The 10,540-nt window shown below is 49.8% G+C and overlaps 1 protein-coding gene and 1 pseudogene across 2 annotated transcripts in view; one reads left to right on the forward strand and one right to left on the reverse strand.

Moving 5' to 3' along the window:
* Positions 1 to 6,656, forward strand: part of LOC105521278 — an 11,980-nt pseudogene extending 5,324 nt beyond the window's left edge. Inside the window, exons 6-11 of the transcript XR_001003246.1 lie at positions 2,691 to 2,693; positions 3,228 to 3,401; positions 3,504 to 3,626; positions 3,712 to 3,934; positions 6,142 to 6,284; positions 6,329 to 6,656. The product of XR_001003246.1 is annotated as a myotubularin-related protein 9-like (transcript). The remainder of the gene's footprint in view (positions 1 to 2,690; positions 2,694 to 3,227; positions 3,402 to 3,503; positions 3,627 to 3,711; positions 3,935 to 6,141; positions 6,285 to 6,328) is intronic.
* A 60-nt stretch (positions 6,657 to 6,716) lies between these two features.
* EIF3I (eukaryotic translation initiation factor 3, subunit I) overlaps positions 6,717 to 10,540 on the reverse strand; it is an 11,531-nt gene continuing 7,707 nt past the window's right edge. The window contains exons 6-10 of the mRNA XM_011955434.1: positions 9,978 to 10,088; positions 9,769 to 9,858; positions 9,377 to 9,450; positions 7,314 to 7,406; positions 6,717 to 7,218 (exon numbers count right to left, since the gene is read on the reverse strand). Of these exons, the coding sequence (XP_011810824.1) occupies positions 7,137 to 7,218; positions 7,314 to 7,406; positions 9,377 to 9,450; positions 9,769 to 9,858; positions 9,978 to 10,088 (450 nt within the window). The 3' untranslated portion in view covers positions 6,717 to 7,136. The remainder of the gene's footprint in view (positions 7,219 to 7,313; positions 7,407 to 9,376; positions 9,451 to 9,768; positions 9,859 to 9,977; positions 10,089 to 10,540) is intronic.

A 10,540-nucleotide genomic window follows, 5' to 3' on the forward strand; every position in this document is an offset into this window, starting at 1 on the left:
TTTTTTTTTTTTTTGTGTGTGTGTGTGTTTTAGCAGAGATGGGGTTTCATCATGTCGCTCAGGGTAGTCTTGAACTCCTAAGCTTGGGCAATCCACCTGCTTCAGCCTTTCAAAGTACTAGATTACAGGCGTGAGCCACTGCATCCAGCCAAGTTTAATTTATGTAGTAAGCACACAATAATAATAAAATAGAACAATTACAATATGCTGTAATAAAAGTTGTATAGGTCGGGTGCTGAGGTAAAAGATAGATATTTTTGGAGACTTAGAAGATTGTGGCTGGGCACGGTGACTTATGCCTGTAATCCCAGCACTTTGGCGGGCCAAGGAGGGTGGATTGCTTCAGCTCAGGAGTTTAAGACTAGCCTGGGCAACGTAGGGAGACACTATCTCTATACAAAATACAAAAATTGGCCAGGTGTGGTGGTTCATACCTGTAATCTCAGCATTTTGGGCGGCTGAGGCGGGCAGATCACCTGAGATCAGGAGTCTGAGACCAGCTTGACCAACATGGAAAAACCCTGTCTCTACTAAAAATACAAAATTAGCTGGGCATGGTGGCACATGCCCGTAATCCCAGCTACTCGGGAGGCTGAGGCAGGAGAATCGCTTGAACCCAAAAGACAGGTTGCAGTGAGCTGAGATAGCGCCATTGCACTCCAGTCTAGGCAACAAGAATGAAACTCCATCTCAAAAAAAAAAAAATTAGCTATGTGTGGTGGTGCACACCTGTAGTCCCAGCTACTCAAGAGGCTAAGGTGGATGGCTTGAGCCTCGGAGGTGGAGGTTGCAGTGAGCTGTAATCGTGTCACTGCACTCCAGCCTGGGTGAGAGCAAGATCCTGTCTCAGCCGGGCGCGATGGCTCACGCCTGTAATCCCAGCACTTTGGGAGGCCAAGGTGGGCGGATCACGAGGTCAGGAGATCGAGACCATCCTGGCGAACACAGTGAAACCCTGTCTCTAGCCAGGCATGGTGGTGGGCACCTGTAGTCCCAGCTTCTAGGGAGGCTGAGGCAGGAGAATGGCGTTAACCCGGGAGGTGGCGAAGCTTGCAGTGAACGGAGATCGCACCCTGCACTCTAGCCTGGGCGACAGAGCAAGACTCCGTCTCAAAAAAGAAAAAAAAAAAAGATCCTGTCTCAAAATTAGCCAGGCATGGTGGAGTTCACCTGTAGCCCCAGCTACTCAACAGGCTGAGGTGGGAGATCACTTGAGCCCTGGGAGGTAGAGGTTGCAGTGAACTATGATCACACCACTGCACTTGAGGCTGGCTGACAGAATGGGACCTTGTCTAAAAAAACAAAACAAAACAAAACAAAAAGGCCAGGCGCAGTGGCTCACGCCTGTAATCCTGGCACTTTAGGAGGCCAAGGCAGGCGGATCACCTGAGGTCAGGAGTTCAAGATAACATGATAAAACCCCGCTTCTACTAAAATTATAAAAAATTAGCTAGGTGTGGTGGCGCGGGCCTATAATCCCAGCTATTCGGGAGGCTGAGGCAGGAGAATTGCTTGAAACCAGGAGGTGGAGGTTGCAGTGAGCCAAGATCCCGCCATTACACTCCCGCCTGTGCAACAAGAGCGAAACTCCAAAAAAAAAAGGTTATATGAGGCCGGGCGTGGTGGGTAATCCCAGCACTTTGGGAGGCCAAGGCGGGCAGATCACAAGGTCAGGAGATCGAGATCATCCTGGTTAACATGGTGAAACCCTGCCTCTACTAAAAGTACAAAAAAAATTAGCCGGGTGTGGTGATGGATGCCTGTAGTCCCAGCTACTCGGGAGGCTGAGGCAGGAGAATCGCGTGAACCCAGGAGGCAGAGCTTGCAGTGAGCCAAGATCATGCCACTGCACTCCAGCCTGGGTGACAGAGCGAGACGCCGTCTCAATAATAAAAAAAAAAGGTTATATGAATGTGATCTCTTTCTCAAAATACCTTATTGTATTATACTCACCCTTCTTGTGACGATGTGAGATGCTTAGATGCCATGTGATGAGATGTGGTGAATGACATAGGCCTTGTAATGCAGCCTTAGGCTCCTATTGACCTTGAACACAAGCCCACTGCAGTAATGCCACAGTCGCTCTGATAACCAAGACAGCTAGCTACTAAGTAACTAATGGACAGGGAGTGTGTGCAGCATGGATATGCTGGACAAAGGGATGACTCCCATCCAGCGGGACACAGCAAGGTGACTCGAGATTTCATCACAACATTCAGAAGGGCTTACAATTTAAAACTTATGAATTGTTTATTTCTGGAATTTTCCATTTAATATTTTCAAGCCACAGTTGACCATGGGTAACTGAAACCTCAGAAAGTGAAACCATGGATGGGGTCGACTAATGTCCTTCGGTATGGTGGGAGTGTCAAGTATGAAATGGGAGTACAGATGAGGCTACAGATGAGCCTAGACTTTATCCTCAAGGTGGTGGGCAGCCATTGAAGGCTTTTAAACATATCTGAGAAGTCTCTGTTAGATTTTCTGGCAGGAGGTCACTGGTGACTTTGACCAGAGCAGTTTCTGGGAGGTAGGAGCAGATTCAGAATTCCGAGAGAATTGTGCTTTTCTTGTCAGACTGGGGCTCCCTAGGGAGTGCTATGTTGCTCCCATCAGACTGTGGTACATCAAGGGCGTTGTGATACTTCCAGCAAATTGGTGGTTTCCCAGGACATTCTGTGTTTCCCCAGAGGGCTATGTGACCCCTTCCCAGGTGCTTTCTCAAAGGGTCTTGAGTCTCTCCCATCAGACTGAGGAATCCTCAATGCTAAGAAACCATTTTAGGCCAGACACGGTGGCTCACGCCTGTAATCCCAGCACTTTGGGAGGCTGAGGTGGGCGGATCACAAGGTCAGGAGTTCAAGACCATTCTGGCCAACATGGTGAAACCTAAAAATGCAAAAACTAGCTGGGCGTGGTAGCGTGCACCTGTAGTCCCAGCTACTTGGGAGGGTAAGGCAGAAGAATCGCTTAAACCCGGGAGGCGGAGGTTGCAGTGAGCTGAGATTGCACCACTGCACTCCAGCCTGGAGACAGAGTGAGACTCCGTCTCAAAAAAAAAAACGATTTCATGGACAGAATGAGACCCTGTCTCAAAGATTAGGAGCTCCTCTGTGGGTTGTATGTGCTGTGAGACTGGAATCCCTAAGGGGCTCTATGTCCCTTTTATCAGATAGGCTCTTTATAGGATTCTGTGTCTCCCTCATTGGTCTTGAGCACTTGCCAAGCTCTCCCCTGCAGGAGAGCTTCGTGCGCCTGGTGGAGGCCTGTGGGGACTCGGAGCAGAGCATGGACAACTGGCTGAGTCTGCTGGATGGCTGCTACTAGCTGTAACATGTAAAGGAGGCACTGAGCACTGCCTGTCTGGCGGCCCAGGGCATGGAGAGGTAAGGCCCCCTTGACACAGAGAATAGGGTGGGATGAGCAGGGCTCTCAACCCCCGAATGCAAAACTGTGATTCAGTAAGCAAATATAGCCTAGAACTGGGTCCATTCTATTCCTGGCCTGGTACATGGGGCTGAAGGCACAGACAACACCCTGCTTGTGACTTCACTGGCCCAACTCATCCTGGACCCCTTGAGCAAAACCATGACTGAATTCCAGAAACTGGTGGAGTGGGAGTGGATCCAGGAAAGTAAGCGACCACCCAACTCCAGCCTTACCCTCCATCCGGAAACCTTGCTTCCTCGTGCCCATTGCTCTGCCCACTCCCCAGGCCGGCCACCTCTTCCAACTGTGCTGTGCCTACTCAGCCTTCTCCCATGCCCACCCCAAGCATGAGGCACCCACCTTTCTCTCCTTCCTGGACTGTGTGGCAGCTGGGCCGCCAGTTCCCACTGTCATTGGAGTTTGGGGAAGGGCTACTGTTGGCGCTATTTGGGCACGCCTATGCCTCCCCTTTTGGCACCTTCCTCTGCAACAGCGAAAAGGAAAGGTGAGCTGAGCAGGTGTTGAGGTGGGTTGGGGCAGGCACAGGAAGGTGTTGGGTACCTGTGCCATCAGCACCTTCCTTCCTTTTTTTTTTTTGAGATGAAGTCTCGCTCTGTTGCCTGGTCTGGAGTGCAGTGGCGCGATCTGGGCTCACTGCAACCTTTGCCTCCCTGGTTCAAGCTATTCTCCAGCCTCAGACCCCTGGGTGGCTGGGATTACAGGCGTGTACCACCACGTCTGGCTAATTTTTATACTTTTAGTAGAGATGGAGTTTCACCATATTGGCCAGTCTGATCTCAAACTCCTGACCTCAGGTGATCCACACACCTCGGCCTCCCAAAGTGGTGGGATTATAGGCGTGAGCCACCGTGCCTGGCCAGCAGTTTACTTCCTTAGGAGCCATCTTTCCCAAATTCAAGTGAGTTTGTCTTTTAGGAAAACTGAGTGTTCTCCTTGCCCTTGTCTCCAAATCTCATACTTCCTCCTAACTTCTGCAAACCCAGAGATAAATAAGTCTAAGGCCAACCATTTAGACATACCTACTCTGTCCATAGCCAGTTGCAAATGAACCCCCGCCTTAAAAACAAGGATTACAGGGGAAATTTGCTGCAAAAATAGTTTCTGGGGCTCTCTACCACTTTGCCAGGTTGATTCTTTCAAAGCAATAGAACAGAGGTTGAAAGCAGAGTCTAATAATTTGGGCTCAAATTCCAGTTTCACCACTCACCTGCTGGGTGTCCACAGCAAACCTATCTGAGTCTCAATCTCATCAGTAGCATGAACGGGATAAAAGTAGCCATAATCTGGCCGGGTGCGGTGGCTCACACCTGTAATCCCAGCACTTTGGGAGGCTGAGGCAGGTGGGTCACCTGAGGTCAGGAGATCGACACCAGCCTGGCCAACATGGTGAAACTCCGTCTCTACTAAAAATACAAAAACTTAGGCTGGGCACGGTGGCTCACACCTGTGATCCCTGCACTTTGGGGGGCTGAGGCAGGTGGATCACGAGGTCAGGAGATCGAGACCACCCTAGCTAACATGGTGAAACCCTGTCTCTACTAAAATACAAAAAATTAGCCAGGCATGTTGGCACCTGCCTGAAGTCCCAGCTACTCAGGAGGCTGAGGAAGGAGAATCACTTGAACCTGGGAGTCAGAGGTTGCAGTGAGCCAAGATCGTGCCACTGCACTCCAGCCTGGGCAACAGAGCAATATTCCGTCTCAAAAAAAAAAAAAAAAATTATCCGAGCGTGGTGGCACATGCCTGTAATCCCAGCTACTCAGGAAGCTGAGGCAGAATTGCTTGCACCTGGGAAGCAGAGGTTGCAGTGAGCCAAGATCATGCCACTGCGTTCCAGCCTAGGCAACAGAGTGGGACTCCATTAAATAAATAAACAAATAAATAAAAGAAGTGGTATCTTTATTATTTGGTTGGCTTGTTGCATATGCTTCCAATCAGTCCCAGATGCCAGCTGTCTTATGAGACTGAGATGCAGGGAGGGAGGGTTCACTCCTTTCCAGGGTGAAGACCAGATTTAATTATATTCTGTTGCTCAGTCTTCCTCCATACCCCATCCTGCTTCACTAACCCCACTAGTCTTGGATCATCGCTATTTACCTCCCTCTCCCCCATCCTTCATCTTTAGTCTTTCTCCTAAAATTGTCTGAGTTTGGTCCTCCCTTGCCAGAAGGCCCTCCCCATCTTCATCCACACTGTCTTCATCCACACTGGTCTCTTCCATCTGGATTCTCCAGCAGCTGCCTTGCTCTTCTCTGCATCTTCATTGTTATCAGTTTTCTTTCAAAAGCTCCTGGGTCCAGGCCTATCAATATTCACAGTGGGCCTTTCCCACCTTCTTTCTTTGGCTCCTGCTGTTCTCCCCAAGTGTTGGCTGTTGCTTTGCACAGTGGGTATGGTAGGTCTGTTGAGACTCAGCTCAAACATCACATTCTTAGCCTTCTCTGACACTGAGGCAAAACTAAATTGGTTTCTCCCTTTAAATAGAACTCCTTAAGAAGTAGGACTTTGTCTTGTTCCTCTTTTATTCCAGTGCCCAGTACAAGATCTGACTGGCAATGTTTGCAAGAAAAAGGAGAAAAGGAGAGGTTATCACTGCTCCAAAGTGGCTGTCACCCTACTAACCAGGGCTGCCCACCCAGACTCCCAGAGGGCATACCTGGGGCTGGAAACTTACTCCCTGCCTTTCTGCAGATGCCCGTGTGAAGTGAGGATTCGGACGCACTCCCTGTGGTCTTGGTTCAACCAGCCAAAAGAGCAACAAAGACTCCAGCACCCACTCTACATCCTCAATCCCTTGGCCATCTGTGGAGCCCCAGAGCCTGCGGCTGGACAAGGTGAGCCCCACACCTTCTCCATGGGGGATTATCCCTCCGCTCAGCGTCCTGACCTGTCTTCCTCCTCCTTGGGCCTGTTTCTTCGCTGGACCCACTCACCTGAGCCTGCAGAAGCCGCATGGGGGAAAAGTGTGGCAAATAGTGACAGGAAGGGAGAAGACAGAAGCCTCCCAGCCAACTACTTCAGCCCCCACCCTAAGCACTGGCTCCTTGGACAGCAACCGAGATGTTCCTGAAACCTCTGCAGGCCCCTTAGGACCTTTACACCTTGGAAGAGGATGCCTGCAACGCAGGATGGCCAGAAGTACGGACGGTCTTAAGTTTGAGGTGTCCAAAGTATAGGGAGGTCTAAATGATAAAAGTCTCCATGATTGGCATCCCCTTGCTGGGGTGTCAGTGAAAAGGAAAGATGATAAAACAGACCCCACAAAATATCTGACCACAAGCCATTTATTACCAAACCAATTTATTTCTTAAGAGTTCAAAACCTTCTGTGAGAATCTTCTCTGGCCCGGATGGAGATCCAACTTATTATTATTATTATTATTATTTTTTGAGACAGAGTTTCGCTCTTGTTGCCCAGGCTAGAGTGCAATGACACAATCTCAGCTCACTGCAACCTCCGCCTCCTGGGTTCAAGTGATTCTCCTGCCTCAGCCTCCTGAGTAGCTGGGACTATAGGCGCGTGCCACCACGCCTGGCTAATTTTTATATTTTTAGTAGAGACAGGGTTTCTCCATATTGGTCAGGCTGGTCCCAAACTCCTGACCTCAGGTGATCCGTCCACCTCGACCTCCCAAAGTGGTGGGATTACAGGCACGAACCACTGCGCCTGGCTGGATATCCAGCTTCTCAAGCCTCAAACTCAAATTCGAAGTACTGTGGGTCGAAGTAATGGATACGGACGTAACCATCTTCACCACCGCTGCTGTAGCTGGAAAAAGATAGCCAGGCACCAGTCAGGTGCCTACTCTAGGAGAGGCAGAGACCCAACCCGGGCTTAGCTCAGCCGCTTCACTGGGACCCTACCTCTTGCCATCAGGATGGAAAGCAACACTGTTGATAGGTCCAAAGTGACCCTTGACTCTTCCAAACTCTTCTTCAAAGGCCAAATGGAAGAACCTGGAGGAAAAGGGATACAATTAATTCACTTTCCATCTCCTTCCAAAACACTTTGAAGGTGGCGCTCCCCAAATGCAAATTGTTATTTTTTTTTTTTTTTTTGAGACGGAGTCTGGCTCTATCGCCCAGGCTGGAGTGCAGTGGCCGGATCTCAGCTCACTGCAAGCTCCGCCTCCCGGGTTTAAGCCATTCTCCTGCCTCAGCCTCCTGAGTAGCTGGGACTACAGGTGCCCGCCACCTCGCCCGGCTAGTTTTTTGTATTTTTTTAGTAGAGACGGGGTTTCACCATGTTAGCCAGGATGGTCTCGATCTCCTGACCTCGTGATCCGCCCGTCTCGGCCTCCCAAAGTGCTGGGATTACAGGCTTGAGCCACCGCGCCCGGCCTGCGCAAATTGTTATTTTTATGTATTTATTTATTTTGAGATGGAGTCTCACTCTGTCGCCCAGGCTGGAGTGCAGTGGTGCGATCTCAGCTCACTGCAAGCTCCGCCTCCCAGGTTCACGCCATTCTGCTGCCTCAGCCTCTTGAGTAGCTGGGACTACAGGTGCCTGCCACCATGCCCGGCTAATTTTTTTGTATTTTTAGTAGAGATGGGGTTTCACCGTGTTAGCCAGGATGGTCTCAATCTCCTGTCCTCCTGATCTGCCCATCTCAGTCTCCCAAAGTGCTGGGATTACAGGCGTGAGCCACCGCGCCCGGCCCCATTTATTTATTTTGAGATGGAGTCTTACTCTGTCACCCAGGGTGGAGTACAGTGGCGCAATCTCGGTTCACTGGAACCTCCACCTCCTGGGTTCAAGCAATTCTCCTGCCTCAGCCTCCCGAGTGGCTGGGATTATAGATGCCTGGCTAATTTTTGTATTTTTAGTAGAGATGGGGTTTCACCATGTTGGCCAGGCTGGTCACGAACTCGGCTTCTGCTTTATTTTTTGTGATATAATTTGCATTTGAGGCCAGGTGTGGCGGCTCATGCCTGTAATCCCAGCACACTGGGAGGCCGAGGAAGGCAGATCGCTTGAGGCCAGGAGTTTGAGACCAGCCTTGCCAACATCTCTACTAAAAATACAAAAAGCAGCCAGGCACGGTGGTGTGCACCTGTAATCCCAGCTACTCAGAGGCTTAGCAGGAGGATCGCTTGAGCCCAGGAGGTTGCAGTGAGCAGAAATGGTGCCACTGCACTCCAGCCTACGCAACAGAGTGAGACCCTGTCTCAAAAAATAATAATAAAGCAGAAAAATTGAGATAATAAGTAAATGTGAACAAAATAAGATGAAGTTGGGGGCTGTGGGCTGTGGTTCACACCTGTAATCCCAGTACTTTGGGAGGCTGAGGCCAGAGGATCACTTGAGCCCAGGAGTTTGAGGCCAGCCTGGGCAACATAGTGAGACCCTGTATCTTTATTTTTTAACTTTTTTATTATAAGGGGAAGACTGGACCAAGAAGTCTGCCTGAATTCATAGCTAATACTTATAGAGTGCCTACTACGTGCTGGGCAGTGCTTAAAGAGCTTAATAAATATTAACTGAAAAATTTAATCTGCATAATTTTATGGTAAGTATATTGTCACTGTCTCATTATACAGTAGAGGAAATATGGGCATAGAGAAATATAATGAAGGCCGGGCACAGTGGCTCATTCCTGTAATCCCAACACTTTGGGAGGCCAAGGTGAGCAGATTACTTAAGGCCAGGAGTTCATTCAAGACCAGCCTGGCCAACATGGTGAGACCCTGTCTCTACTAAAAATACAAAAATTAGCCAGGTGTGTTGGTGGGTGCCTGTAATCCCAGCTACCTGGGAGGCAGAGGCAGGAGAATCGCCTGAACCTGGGAGGTAGAGGTTACAGTGAGCAGAGATCACGCCATTGTACTCCAGTCTGGGTGACAGAGCAAGACTCCATCTCGGGGGAAAAAAAAAAAAAGGTACACCCCATGAGATTTCAATTTGGAAGAGCTCTCTTCCTCTTTACCTGGCCTCAAACTTGCCAATCCTGGTGGAGGTTGTGGTTACATCCATGGCTTCCTGACCACCGCCCAGGACCACCTGAATGGAAGAAGAAACTCTAGATAGGCCCGATGGACACTAAGTCCATTTTCTGTTTTTCTCCTGCCATATACATTTTTCCCATCTCACACAGCTCAATGGGAGGATACCAAAGGTAGGGGATGATCAGACACTCCTGCCACCTCCTGCCCACTTCCCTGGGGCTATTCGTCCTTCCAGCTTTGTCACTCCTCTGGGAATCTCCTCTCTGCCTGACATCATTTCCCCCACAATGTTGTAGCCCAACTTCTGGACAAGCATCTAGAACTTGGAAGCTTCCTGAGGCTTCAGCAGGAAGGCTGGATGGGGTTCTCTTACATGGTCATAGTTGGGGGAGAGGGCAGCTGAGTTGACGGGACGTTCTGTCCGGAAAGTCTTCTGATGTTCAAGAGTTGTGGAGTCAAAAAGCTGGAGAGAGAAGGCAAGGGGGATATCTATAGAAAGAGCTTTCCTGGGGGAAGTCGGGCAGGGTGAGCTGTGCAGCAGGAGGGAGGGAGCAGCCCTGCCAGACCCCTGCCCAGGCTCACCTTGGCTGTGTTGTCCTTGGATGCGGTCACAAACATGGTCATGTCCCTGGATAACTGGATGTCATTGATCTGCCGGGAGTGCTCCTTAACATTCACCAACACCTCTCCAGACTGGGGAAGGAGGAAGAGTGAGACTGACTGGGCCCAATCCCTACTAATGTCAGTTCCCCAAAAACCTAAGCAACCAAATGAGAAAGCTGAGACAGCATGGACTTTGTTTTCCTCACCCCCTCTATCTAATCAGTCACCCCTAAATATCCCTTGACTCTGTCCAGTAATGTACATCCTATGCCTGATGGCTAGTTCAGGTCCATTCTCCAAACATAACCTGCAAAAGCTGTTGGAAGGAAAATCTGGCCATCGATAACCCTTTAAAGATTCCCTACTGCCTGGAGGAAAATCAAAACTCTTTATCTCCTCACACTTAAGGACGTTTAAAATCTATTCCCTGGCCGGGCGCGGTGGCTCAAGCCTGTAATCCCAGCACTTTGGGAGGCCAAGACGGGCGGATCACTAGGTCAGGAGATCGAGACCATCCTGGCTAACATGGTGAAACCCCGTCT

The sequence above is a fragment of the Colobus angolensis genome, unplaced genomic scaffold (assembly GCF_000951035.1).
Source record: "Colobus angolensis palliatus isolate OR3802 unplaced genomic scaffold, Cang.pa_1.0 Scaffold4, whole genome shotgun sequence".
NCBI classification, from domain to species: domain Eukaryota; kingdom Metazoa; phylum Chordata; class Mammalia; order Primates; family Cercopithecidae; genus Colobus; species Colobus angolensis.